Source organism: Vulpes vulpes, chromosome 12, assembly GCF_048418805.1.
Source record: "Vulpes vulpes isolate BD-2025 chromosome 12, VulVul3, whole genome shotgun sequence".
NCBI lineage: Eukaryota > Metazoa > Chordata > Mammalia > Carnivora > Canidae > Vulpes > Vulpes vulpes.
Window position 1 is genome coordinate 111,998,139 of NC_132791.1, and position 21,662 is coordinate 112,019,800.

Sequence of the window (21,662 nt, forward strand, 5' to 3'; positions counted from 1 at the left end):
ACATTGTACATCTGTTAATGCAGCCCACATTTGCACTTGCCTTGTTGGCAGCCACATTCCACTTTTGACTCATTCTGAAAGTACAGTCTGATGTACTTGCCTTTTTTTTATGGGTTACAAGTTTCTAGAGGGCTGGGACTGTAAGTCCAGACCTCCATACAGCATATAAGGTGTTCCCCCCAATCTGACCTCTCTCCAGATTTTAACTTTGGTTCTCTCCACTCCTCTGCAAAAAGCATCACTCCAGACGAGTGGTCAGTTCACTGTCTTCCTCAAGGCTGCTCCATCTCCCACCAACCATCAGAATTACCTACATTTTTTCCATAAAATTCAGATTTAGTTACATCTCTCTGTGGCTTGCAAACATCTGACCCTTCATAGAAAGGTCTTCACAGTGTGGTTCTAGCTCCCTTTCTAGACCCCAGCCTCATCTTCCTTCTCTTTCTCTCTCCCCAGTCCCACCAGGAATAATTGTCCCTCCTCTGGGAACAGAGCACATCACCAGCATGGCATTCATCATAGCCCCATTTAATGATACGTAGGAGTATGTGTTCTCTGCTAGACTATAAATGCCTTTCGGGTGTGGTTAGTGTTTCGTTCATCTTTGTGACTTAGCCTAGCATTAGGCCTGGCATAGAATAGAGTTCAGTGAATGGTGGCTGAATGAAGGGGTGCATGGGTGGTCAGTGAATGGGTGTGTGTGCGCCCCCTGTTTCCCACCAAGACTCTAAGCCTTTGAGGACACGGCTCTAGGCTGTACCACATCCCAGCTGCATCCTAGGAGGCTTTCGGTAAATTCCGAGTCATGCATGGCTCCTCTAGCTCACTCCCTGCCTGCTCTGAGTGAGCATCCTTGGGGAGCACAGGTGAAGATGTACATACGTGTCCACGCGACTTTCAAGTTTGTCTCATGATTCTTGCTTCTTTGTCTCTTCTCCCTCCCTTTTATTCTCCAATGTTGCTCTCCTGGTACCTGCCTCCCCAATACCTCCTGTTCCTTCCCTGTCACCCGGCCTCTCTCCAGTCAGTGTCTGCTTCCCTGTGTGTGTGGAAGTGCCCTCGGAGACGGAGGCCGTTCAGGGCAACCCCATGAAGCTGCGCTGCATCTCCTGCATGAAGAGGGAGGAGGTGGAGGCTACCACCGTGGTGGAATGGTTCTACAGGCCCGAGGGCGGTAAAGATTTCCTTGTATGTCTGGCTGCTGACTCTGGCCTTTCTTTTTTCTTTTCTTTTCTTTTCTTTTTCTTTTCTTTTTTTTTTTTCTGGCCTTTCTTTTACTTGCCTCTGCTGTTATGTGCCTGGCTCCTGAGAGTCTGGGGAATGAAGATCTGACAAATACTGGCTCTTTCTTTTCAAAGCACTGACAGCTCCCCAGCAGATAACTGACAGCCCAGCCTCTGTGAAAGGAAGGGCACTTGGCCAGCTGTGAGCGGTCCTGGTCATGAGCAGGGGAAGGGGGAGGAGAGATAAACAGCGCTTAGAGCCTACTGTGTGCTCGGCACCTGATAAGGCACTTCGCAGGTGTGTTTAATTTTCTGCACCATTGGATTGGATGAATTAAATTGGCAGAAAAATTGAAATGACACTCAGCGTCATTAAATGGAATAGCGTAGGTTAGCTTGCTGAAATCTCACAATCTCAGGGCAATAAGAGTGACAGGAATGACCAAGCTGCTCTTCAGCTGGCGTGCCCAGCACAGCATCCATGATGAGTGAAATATTTAAATAGTTCTATACTGGATATTTGCTGTGCCAAGCCTCCCGAGTGGTCTCACCGCCATCGGTCCCACCAGGAACCTGCGAATCTCCTCATGTTCTAGAAACTAAGAAATCACCCTAACAGAGCAGGGAGCCTCCAAGACTCCGCCCTGTGCCATGGCTAATGTCAATTCTGATTGGTTGGTGCCATGGCCAATGTGGTTGGTACACACTTTGAATACCACCTTGGGGATGGCTGGGCTCCGGAACCTCAGTCCCTGGGTTTGAGTCTTAATTCCACCACCTATGAGCTCTGTGCCCTGGGACAGTCTGCTTCAGCCCTGTGCCTCAGTGTCCTCATCTCTAACATGGAGATGCAAACCATAGCAGCCTCAGAACTGTTACCTTCAAAGTTGTTAGCTTTAATTTTTAATGCATTTAGAGGAGCCCTGGAATATAGGAGGCACGATATAAGTGTTTGCTGGAGAAAAGGAATAAGTACATAAGTGAGGCTACTAAGGCCCAAAGAAGTCAAGTTGATTAGAGAGCTTAGATTCGAACTAGGGACACAAAGCTCATTTTACTGCACTATGCCACCGTCCCAGAGGCAAGTTTCTTTCCTACAAAGACTTCTTGGAGACAACAGCAGGGTGAAGTTGAGTGTATGCTCCAATCAGGTGCCAGAACTGGAACCAGTAGACTCCCCTGAAACCTTGGGGTTCACTCAGAGTTGACTGTGACCGAGGCTAGTCCCCAGGTCACAGGCACCTGGATGTCTGGGCCAGAGGCAAAGGCCCCCAGTGGCCTCAGCCTGGTTGTGTGCTAGCCACCGACTCTGTTTCCAGGTCTGCCCAAAGTGAGTAGAAGTTGACTCACACAGAAGAAAGGAAACTTCAGAAGGTAGTAGTGGCCGTACAAAGCAATGCTGTCTCCTAGGAATTTTTGTGAAAGTGGAAATGTTCCATATTCATGGTGTCCAGTACAGTAGCCATGAGCCACATGTGGCCACTGAGCCCTTGAAATGTGTCTTGTGAGTTTTACACTTTATTTAATTTCTAGTCATTTAATTTTTCATGTAAGTAGCCACACGTGCCAAGTGGAGACCAGAATGGACAGCACAGCTGTAGAGAATAAGACGGTGGAGGTGTCTGAGAAAAGAAGTTTTGAGACCGCATTTCAGTTATTATTCAGCCCAAAGTGAAAGACATGAGGTGTGCATATCACTTTGCAGCTCTCTGCTCGTCTGTGACACTTTGGCGTCCTGGGTCCCAGTCCGTCGCCCACCCAGACTGGCCACATCCCCTCAGTGAGAACCAGATCAGAGAGTCAAGTTCTGAGGCCGAAGCTTTCAAATGTCTTTGTGACTCAGGAAGCTGGCCTTCCTGGTCTCTATGCCCTGTTTTCTCACTGGTGCCCCAGTGACCCATCTTACTCTCTTGCTCTCTCTCTCCTTCCAATTTTTTCTTTCTCTCAGTTTCCCCCTCTTGGTCTCCTGTATGCTTCATTTACCTTTTTTAAAAATAATTTTTAAAAGATTGTATTTATTTATTTGAGAGAGAGAGAGAGAGAAACCACGAGCAAGAGGAAAGGCAGAGGGAGAGGGAGAAGCAGATGACTCACTGCTGAGCAGGGAGCCTGATGCGGGGCTTGATCCCAGGACTCTGAGATCATGACCTGAGCTGAAGGCAGATGCTTAACCGACTGAGCCACCCAGGTGCCCCTTCACTCACCTACTTTTGTTTTCTTTCTTTGCACCTCTTTTTTCCTGCCAGCCTCCTTCCTGCCTCCCCCTTTCTGCATCTACCTTTGGTCACGTTTCCCTGCCTTTCTCTCTTCCCTGCCCTCCTCCGAGCCTCCTTATCCTACACCCACACTCGGGATCTCCTTGTAACACTGTCCCCTTTCTTCTCTGTCCATGCACAATTCTGCTCCTTTGCTCTGACCTGTCCCCATCCTGGCTCTCCCACCCTATTTTCTTTCCTGGCCCTACTCTCTTTTGCTTCTCTACCTGCAGATCTATGAGTATCGAAACGGCCAGCAGGAGGTGGAGAGCCCCTTCCAGGGACGCCTGCAGTGGAACGGGAGCAAGGACTTGCAGGATGTCTCCATCACTGTGCTCAACGTCACCCTGAATGACTCTGGCCTCTACACCTGCAACGTGTCCCGGGAGTTTGCTTTTGAAGCACATCGCCCCTTTGTGAAGACCACACGGCTGATCCCCCTCCGAGTCACCGAGGAGGGTGAGGCTGGGGCCACAAGTTCTCTGGGGTGCCTTGCTCTTGGGGAGGGAGGACGGTGGGTTTCCACACAAATGACACCCTTGCAGAGTGCAAAACCCACTTATCCAGAGCAGTGATATATGAACATGTCACCGTTGTCTTGTCTTCCTTTAGCGGCCAGCTGAACTGCAAACTGCCTGACAGCTTGCCTCTCTGCACCTTTCCTCAAAGCAGAAAGGCTCAGAGATGACAGTAGAATGACCTCTTCCTTGATCCTCTGATTCTCATCCTTGGAGAAAGAGGGCGGCCTCCATGAGGCCTAAAGCTGCCAAACCAGCTACACCTGCTTCTCTGGCTTGTGTTGATTCCCTGACTCGATGGGCAGAGGGAATCTCATGAGGATATCTAGAGGCCGTCTAACCCTCTTGTGTGTAAGCCACACGTAGCCCTGACCCATCCGTGCTCAGACTCCAGCAAGCCTCCAAGTCCCCCCCGGGACTTTTTAAAATGCAGACTTTCTGATTCGGTAGATAGATAGAGCCTGGGAATTTGCACACCTAACGAATTGCCAGGAGATGCCCATGCTGCTGGGGACTACACTTTGAGAACCACTGCTCTAAACCAGAGTTTGACCATCTTTTGTCTTCTGTTTCCCCCCCACAGTAATCACACAAGCAACCCTCCTTCCCCATCCCCGGCATCTCTCATCACATAACCTCATTCTTGACTGGGAGAAAAAAAAAAAAAAACCACCTTTCTGGTCTTTAGTTTAAAATCTTCAGATTTCCCACAGCTAGTTTCTTGTTAGCGAGGTGGGCAGAGGGGACTTTTCCTTCTACTTCTTCTTTTCCTTCTACTGCCAACCCAACTCAAATGTTTCTGTTTTAACCTGGTCCGGAATCTTGAGGGTAAAGTTTGAGTGTTCTCAAACACCATTCTCATTCTGCCTTCAAGGGACTCCCGGAGTTGCGGCTCCTAGCCCCTTGCTAACACTCCCTCACGTGTCAGAAGAGTGATATATGCACCTCCTTTTGTGTTTTCTCATCCAAGTTAAATGATGGTTCCCTTTTTTCTAGCTTGTTCTCAGGCGATCTATTTCTGGCATTATCACTGCCCCAAGATATAGGATGGTGAGCAGGCAAGAGGTGTGGGGCATGAAAGAAGAGGTCAAGATCAAGACAGGGCTCTTCCTAGGATTCCCAAGAACCCTGACTTCCAAGTCACAAGTCTGATTTTTTTTTCTCATGTTATTGTGATAGAATTCATGAAGCACACTTGAGAGCAGATGGCAGGGCAAGAGATGTCATGATTTGGTCCTGATGAGGACAACATGACTAAAACGAGTAGGTCAATTCTGAACGAGCAGAAGCACCCTTGGACCACTGGCATTTAGGCCTGATGAGCTGTCTTCCCCCTCTGAGCGCATCTCCTCTTGTGTACCTGGAATGGGTTGGACTGGAAGCTCTCTAAGGTATTTTTCTGTTCAGAAGTTCCATTATCCTCTCTGTTTACACACCTCTTCTCCCCGGGGAAGAGAAGCCAGCGCCCTCTACTGCTCACCGCCGGGAACTTGGCTGTGCCCGCCGGACCCTGGGAAGGTGCCTGTCTCACCCGCTGCTCTCTCAGGCTTTTGCCTCCAGTGGAAAGGGTGGCGAAGCTGAACCAGGCCACCTGCTGGGCACCAGAGCAAGGCTTGGGCCAGAATAGAAGGAAAACAAGTCTGTCATCAGAACCACAGAGCTTCTCGGGATGGTAGGGCTGGAGGGAAGCTTGGCTCTCATTTCATCCAGGTGTTCTGAACAAAGAGCAGGAGTCAGAATCGCGCAGGGGGCTTTCCTTCAGTGTAGACATCTCCGTACACTCCTGTGGGTATGTGTGAGTTCGGCAGTTGGAGTGAGGTCTGGCTTATGTCATAGAAATGACTCCCCAGGTGATTGCTTGGAGGGTGCGGCTCTGGTGCCTCTCATTTTGTGGTGGGGAGATCAGTGAGGGGCTTGCCTAGGGACGTGAAGCGAATTAGCACCAGGTGCAGGACTACAAGCCAGATCTTTCGCCCACCAGGCTACCTCTCTGTCCATTGACTCTTTTCCTTCTACTACCATCCCACTCCTTGCTACTCTTTTTTTCTTCTCCTTCGTTTCATAACTTTTTTCCTTCCTTCCTTCCTTCCTTCCTTCCTTCCTTCCTTCCTTCTTTTCCTTTTCCTCTGCGACCCCATGGCAGCCTGAGAACACCCCCACCCACATTCACTGCTCTCATAAGGCTCAGAGCCACACGCTCCACCTTGACACACCCCACTACATTTCCTCCATTCCTATGTTCTCCCAGAATCTCTCTGGTTCTCTTTGTTCAAGCTGAACTTATTCTGCCCTAAGCTCTGACCTCCTGGCTCTAAGACAAAAATCTGAGATCTCTTTACCTAGAAGTGACTAAAAATACTGAGCATAGATGGCTTCTTCCTGTGTTACTACTTCCAGGCTATTGCATTTAAAAAGCATGTTCCTTGAGATGATTGTATCACAAATCAGGTAGTATCGAGCCCGCAAAAAGGCATTTGATGTGCATGGTGTTCTTCTGTGCCTCAAGCTCCATCTGTGACCTCTAGCCTCAGGAGGTCCAGCATCCAGGAAACGTGGGTGATCCTGGAGTCTTTGGACTGCTTCTCAGAGCTGAGGGTCATGGTAGGAGCTATTCTGTGCTTTTAATGAGCAAGGCCTTATGGATGACCGGGGCCTGTGAATAACCAAGGAGCATGAATCTAATTCACTGGTAGGAGTTAGCAACAGAATATGTGGCTGCAATCTTCTTTCCCACGAGAAAGGAAGATGTATCAGGACAATTTGCCATATATCATGTTTTAATTGTCATTTTGGTTGGCCGTGAAACAAAGATCGATATTTATTTATATTCATTCATTCAACAAATACTTATTGAGTACTTCAGACACTCCGGGATGAAACGACAGATGGATAATTCAGAAATATGTAAAACGTGTTCTTAATAAGCAAACAGTCACTAGAGAAGAGAGAGAAACACATCACAATAACAATGGACAGATGAGAAAAGTGCTCGGAGGAGAGGCTGAGGCAGGTTTCACAGAGCGGGGGACTTTGGTGGCACTGGGAAGAATGGTCAGGGGATGGAAAGGCAGGAGAGGATATGGGGACAGAGGTAGCAGAGGGAGTCCAGTCACAGAAGGGGAAATAAGGAGGGGGATAGAGGGTGAAGAAAAGTCCACAGATCCCCAAAGACCACAGTGTATATGAGAAGTGACGTTTTGCTGGTGCATCGAGCAGAAATGAGGAGAAAAGAGCCGGACTGTGAATAGTCCCACATGCCCTGTTAACAGAGTTTGGTCTTTCTCCTGAGGGCAGCATGGAACACGGAGGGTTTTAAGCATGAAAATGGCAGGATCAGGTTTGTCTTTCAGAAAGTCTGCTTAATACATGGAATGCTCCAATTCTCATTTCTGTTTGGTTTTGGGATGACCTGGCAGAAAGGTGGGCTGGGAAGGACCCTGTTTCCCATCCAGACATGGAGAGAGCACGCCCAGACCACGGGCAGGCTGACTGTACTGGCCCCACACATGTGTCCCACCCTCTCTCCCTCTGCCACCCTAAACTCAGAGGACACAGGTGGTTGGACGGGATACGCTCCCCACATCTGTGTGGACCTTCACATCTCACAAGATATTCTTGAACACGCCAGGTAATGCAATGGTGTGAACGGTTTTACCCTTGCCTTACATTTTAGGCAAATGGTCTCAAATAAGGGCAATGATGATTCACACAAAATAGGGACGCGGCTCTTATATCTCAGACCGTTCCAAGATTGCTTCCACTGCTCTATTATTTCTTCCACTCCTCATTCCTCCTCAACCCCCACCCCAGAAGAAAGTTGGTGAGAAAGCTGACAGACAGGAGCATCAGAGGATATTAAATCACTCCTGAAGCCTTCTTGAGTTCCTTAGACCCAGTGCTTACTTAAGCCATACTTAAAAATAGGTCTCATATATCTCTGACCCAGTGACAGCTCTGGGTTTGTTGGACATGCACATTCTAAGCCTCACTGTCCCCCCTTGCAGCTGGAGAGGACTTCACCTCTGTGGTCTCAGAGATCATGATGTACATCCTGCTGGTCTTCCTCACCTTGTGGCTGCTCATTGAGATGATATATTGCTACAGGAAGGTCTCAAAGGCCGAAGAGGCGGCCCAAGAAAATGCGTAAGTTCTAAGATGCCAACATAATGCTAGCTGGCCCCTTCGAGTGCTTGCTGTCACGGGTGAGGTGCTAAGCAATTGACATAGTCCTCCACTCTCCTCACCACAATCTTCAAGGGAGGCTGAGTTAATATACCCACAGATGAGAAAACTGAGCCTGGGAGAGTTTGCCCAAGGCCATTGTAAGAGGCAAAGCAAGGTTTTGATTTGTGTCTGCTAACTCCTAACCGGTACTGTTAACCTCTGATGTAAAAGCCCATAAGCTAAAAACAAAACAAAACAAAAAACCATAAGCTGCCATCACAATCCTATGAAGTTAGCATTATTATGACCATCGTATAGATGCTAACGCAGGCCTATGGAGCTTAAGTGGCTTGCTGAGGCCACAGATACTGAGAGGAGAGGCTGGGTTTTAGGCCCATCTATTCCAAACATTCATGTTTTTGTGTCACTCTCAGCCATTTGTTGTACACTGTGGAACTCACCAGGCCATCTGGGCACTGCCTTTTACTAGCTATGGAGCTCCGAGCCACATGTTCTTCATCCTGGACCTTGGCAGCAATCGAATACCCAGAGTAGGGGCTCTCATTCCCCAATGTCCAGAGTGTGCCTTTGCCATTTTCACCAAGTCCCTGGTCACTCAGGAGTGAGCACATCTAAGCAATGGTGGGATGTGAGGGTTGAAGAGGCCGCTCTGGCCTGTTGTTCAGGGAGAAGAAAAACAGAACTCCTAGATTTAAAAGGCTAGCAACATCGCTGAAGCGGTATCCTAAAAACCGTAGGCTTTTATCACTTAAAAATGTTTGATAAAGAAAGTGTTTTGCATGATATCTATGGTGTCAGGAAAGTACAAATTACAACTGATATGAGGATAGAAAATAATGTGCTGGAGAGGCTGTCATTCCTGATGAAACCTGGGTGCTTGGATTTTAGTGCTTGGACAGAAAGTGCCTACAACTCGGCCAGCACAAAAGACAGAGCTGGAACCGAGGCCCCCAGCAGAGCCAGGATCCCCCAAGAGCTACAACATATGTAAAGGACAGACCATAAAATCTGTCCACCAACCTAGGGGAAAACCCAAGGAGACTTACCTATCTTGGCCCGACTCCCAGATAGAAACAAAAGATTCTTGAGAATGAGTAACCACAAGCCTGCACTCACAATGTTCGGGATTTAAATTTACACTACCTACAGGATCCAGAAGTCTCTAAGCTGAAAAATTCAATTAAAAAATTAGTCCCCAGACAGTGATAACCATGTAGAAGCAAATGAAAACCTGTTCTGAAGGGACCGTCTCTCAGCTGAGGCTTACCAGGATTCCCCACACTCAGCGCTGCTGAGTCTGATTTCAGTCTGATCCAAAGCTACAAGCTGCAGCAGGACACAAGCAAGAGAAGAAACAAATGGCAGGATTCAATCCCAGGAACTTCAGACACTTGGTAGAATTTAGAAAAAACGAGTTGGTCTAAAAGAGTTAAAGCAATACAAGGATGAACCAGGAGCATAAGAATAGAATAAGTTGCTAAGGAAAACCAACAGGCAGATTTTTAAATAGGAATTCAAGAAATCTGAACGTGAAACAGGTAGTCAATAAATTTTAAAACCCTGTGGAAGGGTTCAGCAGATCAGATGCAGACGTCAACGTAAGGAAGTCAAACGGAATGAAGCGCAGAGATCTAAACAGATGGACTAGTGCAATGAAACACGAAGAAGGAAATGGAGAGTGTCCATCAGAACAGGACAGACGAAATGGAGGAGAAACAATATCCAGAGATACAGTGGCTGAGAAAAAGCACTTCTCCTCCGATCCAGGAAGCACGACGTGTCCTGAGCAGGATACATACTAAATCAAAACACCAGTCATCTCTGAACTGCTGAAGGGCAGCTACTCAGGTAACCTCCAGCAAACACCGGCTGGGTTGGAACTGCCAATAATTTAGAAACATGTCTCGCTTCTATTCAATATTAAATTGCAGAACCTAGGTAGTGTACTCAGTAAATACAAAGTTTAAAAAAAAGAGTAAAAACTGTAAGGGAAGACACCCAAGTATCCTGATTCACACCCAGTATAATTTATCTATCGTTGGTTATCTATCTATCTCCTCTGAAGCTTCCCGGGTGTGATGGGAGGACAAAGATAGACCAAAGGAAGAGGCCGGCCACTCTGGATTGGTAGGTGGAGGGTTGAATAAGTCAGGGAAGTTACTTACAAAGCTCATTTTTTTTTTTTTTTTGGATTTTGTTTATTTATTCATGAGATACATAGAGAGAGGCAGAGACCCAGGCAGAGAGAGAAGCAGGCTCCCTGCGGGGAGCCCGATATGGGACTCGATCCCAGGATTCTGGGATCATGCACTGGGCCAAAGGCAAACACTCAACCACTGAGCCACCCAGGCGACCCTTACCAGGCTTTTCTTGAGCAGCCACAAGACAAGCCTGCTAGAATCTTAAAAGTTTGTGTAGAGGCCTTAACTAGGTTCAGACAGGATATTGTCCAGATAAGTCGCAGCCTCACATCACTGTCTTAAGGCTGGGTCTCTGGGGCAGCTTTTGGGAGGGAAGGCAAGCAGAGGCGCTCTCCAAGGAAAGCAGGGTGGGGAGCCCCTGGCTGCAGGGGTCCAGCTCACAGGTCACCCAGCAACCACGTCCTCTCCATGACCTCCTCCACCGACATCGGAAATCCAAGACCATCTATGGACAAACCCTTAGAGCTAATGAGAACATTCCACAAGATTGTAGATGCAAATCAAAACGTAAACCTATAAAAACCACCTCTAGCCCAGCCACAAACATTTAGAGAAACATCGAGATATCTAAAACATTTGAAAAAATTTCCATTACAGTAGCAACAAATACTCTCCAGTACCTGGGAATAATACATTTGATAAAAATGTGCAAGACCTTTAAGGAGACAATTACGACACTTTACTGAAAGACTTAAGACCTAAATAAATGGGAGAATAAAACCTACTGATGCAAAACAGGACAGTTCTCTCTGAAATTAATCTGTAAATTCAATGACATTTCAATCAAAATACCTATTGGATTGTTCAAGGAGCTCAATTAGTGGATCTTAAAAGTCAAGTGGAAGACCAGAGGGCCAAAACCAATCCAAACCAAGTGATGGCCAGACAGTGAATATTTTCTACACAGGGTCTCTTTGGTTTTGCTTCTTGGTTTGCAGTCCTTCCAACCTTTCTTAGCTCATGAGCCATAGTTTGCCCATATCAAAGAAAGAACAATATTAGGGAAGATGGCTGGTAGAGCTTTTCCTATCAGATATGAAGATTTCTTACAGAGCTATTAAAGAACTTGTTGATATTGACATAAGCATACAGCACGGACAACGAGAACAAAACCGAGAGCCTCCCAAATAGATCAATACATATATTCAATTTTCTGTAACTAATATATGACAGAAGCGGCCCCACAATTACAGAAGGAAAAATGAACTTTCTAATAAGTAGTATAAGGACAATGCCTTATCCATATGGTAAAGAAAATAAGAGCCCCCATCTCTCACACTAAACAAAGATAAATTCTAAGTGGATTTAAAGACAAGGTAAAATGTGCAACTTGAAAATTCGATGAAAGGAAAATATAAGACACTATCGTCATTACCTGAGGATAGAGCGGATTTCTTCAAATACCAGAGGCACAGAGTGGGAAGAAGGATAATTTTCACAACACTGTGTGTGAAGACCAATTGTTCATGACATGAATCCATAAGCAAAGTTTAGAGACAAACAAGAGACTGGGAGGAGATATTTTCAAGACGTGAAACCATCCAAGAAAAATCCTGGGTGGCTCAGTCAGATCAGCGGCCAGCTCTTGATTTTGGCTTAGGTCATGATCTCAGGGTCCTGGGATCGAGCCCTGTGTTGATCGAGCTCCATGCTCAGCAGGGAGACTGCTTCAGGATTCTCTCTCTTCCTCCGCCTCTCCCTCTCTAAAATAAATGAATAAATCTTTAAAAAAGAAAAAAATAAAAGAAGGAAAGAAAGTAGAAAGAAAGATCCCTGAGAAAAAGGCATATGTCAACAAGCAAAGAACAAATTAGAGAAGGAGAAACCCACGCCACCTAAAAACTTATGAAAAGACGTACACCATCAGCAATAATCAGGAAAATGGATATGAAAGCAACTCTAAAATATCATTTCACACCCATTGGTGTGGCGCGACATTTTCACTGAACAACAGGGGGTCCTTAGATCCGTGTAGATAAATAGGAAGATTCATGCATTGCTAGTGGAAGGAAAAAAGAGAAACAACGCCTAGTCTTCTAGTCCCCGCTGCAAGGGCCACTCTGGTTTTCTCTTGGGAGCCAGAGGCAGAAGGAAATGCAGAGCTCTTCTGCAGACATCCTGGTTTCTGCGCTCCTTCCCTTTCCTTGGGTTCCCACCCCTGGGGACAAAAGTACTGATGTCCTTCCCTGTCTGTCCTCCTCCAGGTCTGACTATCTTGCCATCCCGTCAGAGAACAAAGAGAGCTCCGCGGTCCCCGTGGAGGAGTAAGAAGGGCAGGCCTGAGGTGATGTACCGGGAAGGGCAGGGAAGTGGCATCAGGATGGCTGCTTGTCCAAGTGGCTCTGTCTACCCACATCCAAGTGACTTTCAATCTGACCCCTTAGACTTCTACCCTACCCAGAGTCCCCACCCTCAGGGTATTTCTTTACTTCAGTGATGCCCAGGTCAAGCCCTTCAGCTCTACGTCAAGCCCTTCAGAAGGTGAATTGCTTTGGCCTGAGGGTTGGAGCAACTTGGACTTCTTACCACAGCGACAAAAAGTCATCCCCCCACTCCCTTCTTGTAAGGACTGTGGATTTGGTGAGAGTCTTTGGCTGGGCTGGACGGAGCCAGGCCGGAAATTCTGAGTGAGTTGTTTTATCATTGGTAGGTGGTCTGAACACTGAAGGACTGGATATCCCAGGTTCAGTGCTGTCAACAGCACCAGGAGGGTGCCCCATGGGCCACATCGCTTCCCTTCTTGCCTCCCTCCTTCTATTCACTCATCATGCATCCGCTCACCTCTGAGCTTTCACCTCTGACTTCCTGACTCCATCAGACCTCTACACACCAGAAGATTTTGCCAGAACTGAGGAGCTTACGTTTCTACACCGACTCAAGCTCGCCCTGTCCCAGCTTTCAAGCGAGGAGCTCCCATGCCAACTGGCCTTCTTCCCTGCGATCTGAATGACTTTGTACAAATGCTGGAAATGGCACATCCCTTTGTCTCTGACTGGCTGGAACTGGCTCATTCTTCACTGCTGCAAGTGAATGGATGTCTTAATGGAAGGAAGCAGGAATGAATAATTCGGGTTAAAATAAGAGTGTTGTGGTGTGGGATTCCTTGAAGTCAGTTTTTTCACGTTCCTGGCCCACTTACTAGAGCATCAGAGCAAAGCATGCCTTTCTAGATTCTTCGGTGATAGAAAATTTACTAAGCATGGACCACAATGTTCTCGGAACTTGGTATTCTAGGGCTAGATCCCAATAGGGCTAGGTCTCTCGAAGGCCTACGTTGGGCTCAGTCCTTCAAGAAGCCAAAGACAGAAGTGGCTCTTAAAAGTCATACAACGTGTTCCTAACCCTCTTAGGGTAATGTGCATTGGAACAGAAATTCCTACATTCTTCCTCTCAGAATTCCCGTAGATCAGTATTATTCCTCATTTTATAGGAGACAACTGGGCCTCAGACTGAGCTCAACTAAAGAGACTTCAGAGGATAAACTGAAGCATAGTAAGCCTGAGGTTGCTGCCCAGTTGAGACTTTCGGAGATGGGATCCTTTCGTTTTTAAAAAGATCTTGAAACTGGGCTTGGCCACGGCCATGCCTCTCTCACAAGCACAGGGGTGGAGTGCCCGGCTGAGGTTAACTGATGGATCCAGGTAACCGGAAGCTGGCCGAAAGGCATGGAGCAGGACATGGGGTACACTGGAAGAATTTCCTTAGGCAAAACATTTGTGAACATGAAAAATCCTCCAGCAGGAGGTTGCATCTGGGAATATTTAAACTAAGAAATGTGCTTTTTAGTCTCAGATGGATGATGTGTGAATGAGTGAAGTGACAAGAAGGACAGATTTGGTGGCTTCCAAACGTTTCACCTGTGAATCCATGATGTCTAGTTGTTGGGGTATTTTTTTTTTGTGGATTTGGGGAGAGCAGAGGCACGCTGGAAAAATTTTACCATCTCGTGTCATTTTAATTGAGTGACTGGTCCAAGGGTGATGTCCTTGAGCACCTAGGGAGGAGGAAGGGGGAGCCTGCTTTATGGGATATGAGAGCTTGTAAGTGGTGGGGCTCAGCGAGTGAGAGGTCCCTCAGATCTGGGGGGACTTATGGGGAAAGATCACACTCCGCTGGCGCTGGGCCTCACCCAACACTTTTTTTTTTTCCCAACTCTTCCATCCTTAGGGGGAGTAATTGAAACAAGTCCCTGTTCACATCTACAAAGTCCAATTTTATTGAAGAAAATACTTGCAGTAAACTCAAGGCCTTTCTCAGCGGTGATTTTCCACACACTTCCTCTGACATAGGGGACAGAATATGGATCATTTTTCATGCTTTGCAGTTAGGAAGATGGGCGCAGATTGGTGTGAGGTCTCCCAGCCCCATGGCTGCGGGTGGCCGAGCTTACCGCAGCAGCTACTTACTACCAGCCTACCGTCCTCTTGCTTCTAGTAGATGATGCATCTCACTCCGAATCAAGCCGTATGCATGATGGCAGCCTTTTTTTCTTTTTAAAAAGCCCAACCCAGGTATTTCCTAAGTGGTTTTTAATGAGCTCAATGGCACCTATCATCGCCCCCCCCCCCCCCCCCCCCGGCCATTTATCTTTTACAAGGTATCTTCCCTCTTCTTTTCTTTTTCTTAACTTCTCCACCCTTCCCATCCTCAACTCTGTCATTAGAGCCATTTGGCTTACACAGTGCTTTCGTCTCTGCTACCTTAGTTCTCCTCAGCGAGCCCTGTGACGTGGGTATTAACTGATACCCAAGTAACAGATGAGCACACTGAGGCTGCCTGAGGCCGAGCAGCTTTACATCCTACGTTCGTACAGCTGGTTAAGTGGAGAGCTGTCTCACCTTCGCCCGTCTTGCATGTCCCGAGGTGTTGGACGTCTCTCACCCCAACCCCACTCGGCGGCTCCTCTGCCACTTTGCTTCTAGCAGCTGCTTGCAAGTGTGCTTTGAGGGTCTGTCTAGTTTTGGTTTTCTCCTTCTGGTTGGTTTGCACATCGCTCTTTCTCCTGAATTGCAACTCAACTCCTTCCTGGGAGACTTGATCAGGACTACAAAACTAAGGGTACTGTGATCCCCAACCTGCTTCAGATCCTCCCCACTCTCCATTTCTCCCCATATTCCTCAAGGACCCAGACCAAATGTGCATTGCTCTGGAAAATTCATCTGGCATGTTGTTCTTATTAAAGGGCTTAGAAATGTTCTCAAGGGCTACTATTAATTTAGGAACCCCATCTGTTGTCTTGGTGCTGGATATTTCCCATGACTGATCCCTAAATAACACTAAAGGCCAAGCAAGGCTGGGTCTGAATTTTCTTTTCCTACTGCTTAACAGCCAAGAACTTGATTGCTCAACTCAATTGGCGCTGTAGACACCCTGCCCTCCTGACCTTTACTGCCAGCTGAAGACTTAGAGCACAAGCCCGACTCCTGCATGTTAATACCATTGACAGAGCCTGTCCCTACCCCAACCTTTATTTTCTGTTTAAAGGCATTATCCTTTATTTTCTCTGTCCCCCAACACCCCCACACCCAGATTTCTGATTCTCTGAGTTTCTGCTTTCTCTGTCTATGCCCAACTAGACAGGTTAGTAGAAAAGGACTTTTTCAAAGCAGGAATATGCTGAAGATACATGTACAGCAGTGAATGGTTAAGATAGTAGCTCCCTCCTCTCCCCACAAAACTACTAGATCAAAAAAGGAAAGCACACCCAACTCAGAATCTGTGAACCTACCTGACATCAGAGGGGAGAGGCTGTATAATTGGCATCTTTGCAGGAAGACGCAAGAGCCAGACACATTTCGGAACAGATCTTGGTTCCCTTTCCCCCAGTTAACACAGAAGTGGAAAAATACACCAAAAAAAGCTTTCCTCTTCCCTCCTTTTGTAAATGAAATTCCCCAACCCAGTGAATTCACCTAGTCTCCGTGAGTGTATCTGAGTAGTACTGGTGTGTTCATCCTCCGATGTTCATCCATTCTGCATTTCAACATGCACTCTGTCTCGAGTACCAATCTGGAGCCTCAGTGTACCCCATGGCCTTAGGTCTGCGAAATACCACCATCCAAGCTCTTCCTAATCTCTGAAACTCCACTGTGGTAGGTAACTGGTGTTGAGCTATCTTGAGTTTGTAGTAGGACCCAGTAGATAAGCACATGAAGCAAGTCTGAGTTGTGGTAGGTCAGACTTAAGCCCTACCATAGACCAGCTAAGCCTCAAAGCTGATAATAACCCCCTTTTCCCCTGAATCACCATCCGGCAAGAGCTGCATCTGATGGCAGTGTGTGTGATGGGGGGTGGCGGTGGGGCTGTGGAAGCACGAGTGCTTGCAGATTTGAGAAACACCATCAAACACAATTAGCAAACTCTTGCACCTGATGGATCTCTTTGCCCCATTGTCACCTTCATACTGCTTGTTCTCGGTTTCCCCAGCCAACCTTTTCCTGAACTCTAGAAATGTTGTTCCCTATCACCCAAGCTCTCCACAACCTAATGCCAGTATGTAGTGTTCTCCAGGAAATACCGTTTGTGTCAATAAAGTGTCTCTAAATGCAGCTTGCTCTGGTTTGGCTCTGCTGTGTGTACCTGCTATGCGTACTATGGCTCCTCCCTCCCTCCCCAGTCTGCATCAATTCCTGAACTCACCATCGATGGATATTTTCCCAGAGAACGAAAAATGCAGTTAATAGTCTAGAATTAAAAAATACGATGTGTGATGTAGGCTTCCTTCTCTTCCTTCCCTCCCCAAATACAAAGGAACACAACAGTCACCTTTCTTTCCTCCTGCCTGACACTAAGTAAGTTTCCCACCAGGTGGTGAGGAGATAACTCCAAGGAAGACCTAATGAGGGGAGAGGCCAGACCCCCGACCAGTCTAGGCTAACAAGGAAGGCAACGCTGTTTCTCAATGTCCACATTCCTGGAAGCGCCAAGGCACAAAAGGGAAAAGTTAAGAAACTATCCTTGGGATTCACAGCATATGATAATATACTCCTATAATAATAGTACTGGGGTGCCTGGGTGGTGCAGTCGGTTAAGCATCCGACTTTTGGTTTTGGCTCAGGTTGTGATCTCAGGGTCAGGAGATCGAGCCCCAAGTCGGGCTCCACGCTCAGCATGGAATCTGCTTGAGATTCTCCCTCTGCCCCTCCTGCTCTAAATACATAAATCTTTATTTTTTTAATAATAAATTTATTTTTTATTGGTGTTCAATTTGCCAACATACAGAATAACACCCAGTGCTCATCCCGTCAAGTGCCCCCCCTCAGTGCCCGTCACCCATTCACCCCCCGCCCTCCTCCCCTCCCACCACCCCTAGTTCGTTTCCCAGAGTTAGGAGTTTTCATGTTCTATCTCCCTTTCTGATATTTCCTACCCATTTCTTCTCCCTTCCCTTCTATTCCCTTTCACTATTATTTATATTCCCCAAATGAATGAGACCATGTTTGTCCTTCTCCGATTGACTTATTTCACTCAGCATAATACCCTCCAATTCATAAATCTTTAAAAACACACACATCTGACTTTATCAGGCTGCCTTCCTTCCCAGGAAAAGGCGTCCTATATGTTGGGCAGATGGCTGTGCATATGTGTATGAGCATGCCCACACACACACACCTCTTGGGCCTTGCCCTCACCATATCCGGGAGGACCAAAAACATTTGGGATGATGAACACATGAATCGAGCAATAAACACACACACACCATTTATTATTTGTAGTTCAATACTTTTTTCTTTTAATTCATACTGTACTTCCATGGCTCTAGCTACTTTACATTAAGATTTGGCTGGGAAGCCATTTATGGTTCTAGGTAATAGCAGTTAAGTTTTCAGACCTTGCGCACAGCGCCAGGCAAAGTACAGTTATAGATCCAAATACACGTGGCCAGACAACTCGACTGCAATCAACCTGTGTTCTTTCCCATATATGGCCCAGTGCAGGTGTTGGGGGCTGCTCCCTCTGCCTCGCCCCACTCCACCCCTTGTTAGGATTACCCAGGGGCCACTAGGGCCTCTGACCCATCTCTCCCCACCTTGGAGTCTAGGTTGAGTGGGGGAAAAAAAAGCACCATGGGTTTGGGAAGATGATCTGGTCCATGCAGAGAGTGGTCTGGCCCTAGAGTGCAGGATAGGGAAATGTGGGGAGCCACACTACTGTTGGCAAAAAAATGGTTGCTTTTGTTACGCCATCTCAGCACATGGCACCCAAGCCCAGGGCCAACTCCCCAGACAGAGCCAGCTGTCTTGCCTGGAGCAGAGGCCACCATTTTGCTTCTGCAGCGTCTCACTGTGTTGAGAGAAGCAAGGGGACCAAGGGGCAGAGATGACAGTATGCTTTCCGCTTTCACATGTCGGGTAGATCATCTGGCATCAGCTCCTCTTGGCAGGCAAGATGCTTCTTGCCAGCAGCCAAGGCTCCAATCCGGGCTCCCAGGCCTGCTGAGGACCTCAGGTCACAACAGAAAACAATGCCCAAGACCCCTGAGCTGTTGCACAGACCACCAAGACAGGGAGCTGGCTGGGCCCGTCACAGCCATGGCTGGAGCAGGAGTGAGGTAACAAGGCTGGGCAGAGAGGTGGGAAGGGGCGCTCTCTACACCTTGTGCAAATTCCCATTCCACATTAGGGAAGCAGGGGAGTTAAGAGACGGCCTTCCAGAAAAACGCTCCACTCGGACCCAAAACACATCTTCTGAAAGAAAACATAGAGGTGGAGGGAGTGGGGCCAGCCTGCTGGAGGTTGGGGGGTGAGGATAAGGATGTCAAGTGGTGGATGGGATGATTGTCCCACAGCCTAGAGACAAGGGGTAGGGGAGGAGAGTCAGGAAGACAGGTTCTCAAGTTTGCTACTGGAGTGGGCAGGTGGGGTCCGGGGGTGTGGGGAGGGAGATCACAGCCCTGCCACCCGGGGGCCCTAGGGAGGAAGGACTGGCTTTGGCTGCCCTGCAGAGCTAAAGCAGCAGCATAGTATGGCTACAGAAAGCATCCTTCTGAGACCACAAACAGTCCAGAAAGATTCTTCCCCTTAGTCCTTTCTCCAAAATTACACCCTAGAAATGCTGCCCGAAAACGATTTAGACATGGTCCAAGCTTGGATCAGGGACAGGAACACGGAGAGAAGCCACTCCTAGCCAAGCAACGTCCCTCCTGAGGTTTCTTGATCCCTCTCTCCCCACTCCTATTATCCCAGGTTCTTAGGGTCAGTGCTCTAAGGCAACCCAAGGATTTTAGCCAAAGCTTCACAATTAATCCAAACCCCAATAGGGTTTGGACTGAGCCAGAAGAGAAGTGCTATGGCCAGGAATGACTTCTCTCCAGTGTTTCTTCTAGTGAGGAGCAAGGATGGACAGATGAAAGGCTTCACTGCCTAGAGACAAAAGATGAACTTCATCCAAGATGGTGCCCTTCTTGCCATCCTCTTCCTCCTAGTTTAGAGAATGTCCCTTCCCAAACTAAGACTAGGCCAACAAAGGAAGAAACACCTTCCTACGTTAATACTGGGGAATACAAAAAGCTGATCTCCCTCTCTCTACCTCACTAGGCCTCCCTAGTCCTGCTGGCCCATAAAGAAGAAAATTTAACTACCCTGGATTTCCTGGGAACCCTGCTGCTGCCCTGCTACTCATCTAAATGCTTAGATTACCCTCCAAGTTTGAGAAGGCTCTATCCTGCCAGTCTCTGACCCAGCCTCCGAGACAACGCCCGCGCTAGAACGTATCTGAGAGACGGTCTAGCCTAAGCCCCTTCCTGTTACAAATGAGGATACTGCAGTTCAGGGAGGGCAAGTGGCCTGTCCATGAGCAGAGCCAGGACTCATGCCCAGGTCTCCTAACCCAGCCCTGTGCTCTAACGGAGAGCTTTAAGTCACTGATCTTGCTGCTCTTGTCCCACGGAGGTGAGTGGGAGAGAGAGGAGTTGGAGACATGAATGGGTGCTCCAAGGCCAATCCTGTTAATTCCTTCAAGTACGGTGGAGTGAAGTAGGGACCCCACAGCTCTTCTCTGCCTGGTTAGAGACTGCAAAATCTCTTGAATGCAAGCTCTCAAATGGGACCACAGGAATCCTCAAAGAATGATTCCCATGTGACCAGTTCTCACATGAACAAAAATAAAGCGCTGTCTGGAAGAAAGAGCATAAAGGGTGGTAGTTTTAATGCTCTCAGGCACAAGTCAAGTTGCGGGGCTTGAGCTGCAATATTATTTATCAGTTTCACTCCCAGACTTCTCTGCAAGGGTTGAGTTTCCTTGGAAAAGTTATTGAATCGGGGCGGGGGGGGGGGGGGGGGGGGGAGGGAAGCTTTTGTTTGAGAGTGAACAGAGGTGTTGGGTTTCTTCTTGGTTTGAAACTTTATAGCATTATTAGAACAGAGAGCACCCACAAGAGATCCATGATTCTTAGGAATGGGGCCAACCAAGGGGCCTTCCCCATATGTACACACTGCCTCCCAGGTTCAAACCCCCCAGAAATCATGAGTTTCTTGGACACACTAAGTACCTTCCCTCCCTGTCACCTACTCCTCCCTGGAATGGCCAAAGAGGTAAAGCAAGAGCACAACAATTCTGTGCAGCCAGGTCCAGGTCCAGCACTTTACTCCCAGCAGAAAACCCTTTGTAAGTCACCCAGAAGGTTCCGCCATGGGACCGTCAGCAACTGAACGGTTTCAATAAATATTTAATTGCATATGGGATAAATTAGAGAATTTATCACTTCGGCTTTCAAAAGTTTGAGTGTAATTTTGGCTTCTGGCTACTGCAACACGAAAATCTCTAGCAGCCTTCACTGTTCGTCCCTCTTTGGCCCCAGGGCCCACAAGCCCTGACTCTCACCAGGGTGTCTCTTGGTCAAAGTCCTGGACAGAATGAGTAGTGACCCACTGACCTGTGGGCCCATGCACCCATCACGAGGATTACATTCAACTCCATCCCTCATGTCTCCTTCCCAGAGGAGGGATATCCATCCTAGCTGATTCCATGGAGCCTTCTCAGCCTATTTCCCTAGGGCGTGTATCTCTGTCTCTCATCCTGCCCTTGGGGTAATAACAGTTCTCGGGTAGACTGAAAAGTCAACAACTTGTCTCTAATGTCATAGTGGGATGCTCAGGCTATACCAAGAGAAGAACAGGACTTGCTCTTCTTTTGGGCTAAAGCAGCAATAAAGTCTTCCTTTCCTTCAGCCCCTCACTGCAAGAGGTCCCCTAGTAGAACAAGCAATCTGGAAGAGTTTTCCTGGCCAAACTGGTACGATCCTTACCCCACTAAGGATCTGTGAGCTCTGTCTGGGGCTGG

General features: G+C 47.7%; 1 protein-coding gene across 6 annotated transcripts in view; it reads left to right on the forward strand.

Annotated features, from left to right (window-relative positions):
* The window catches only part of SCN3B (sodium voltage-gated channel beta subunit 3), a 36,883-nt gene that overhangs the window by 7,819 nt on the left and 7,402 nt on the right, over positions 1-21,662 (forward strand). For 3 of the 6 annotated variants that reach the window (XM_072729498.1, XM_072729499.1, XM_072729500.1), the window contains exons 3-5: positions 1,025-1,188; positions 3,712-3,937; positions 8,001-8,139. In XM_072729498.1, the coding sequence (XP_072585599.1) occupies positions 1,025-1,188; positions 3,712-3,937; positions 8,001-8,139 (529 nt within the window). Of the gene's footprint in view, positions 1-1,024; positions 1,189-3,711; positions 3,938-8,000; positions 8,140-12,586; positions 16,931-21,662 lie in introns of those variants that run through there. The other 3 variants (XM_072729502.1, XM_072729501.1, XM_072729503.1) reach the window with 3 other exon arrangements.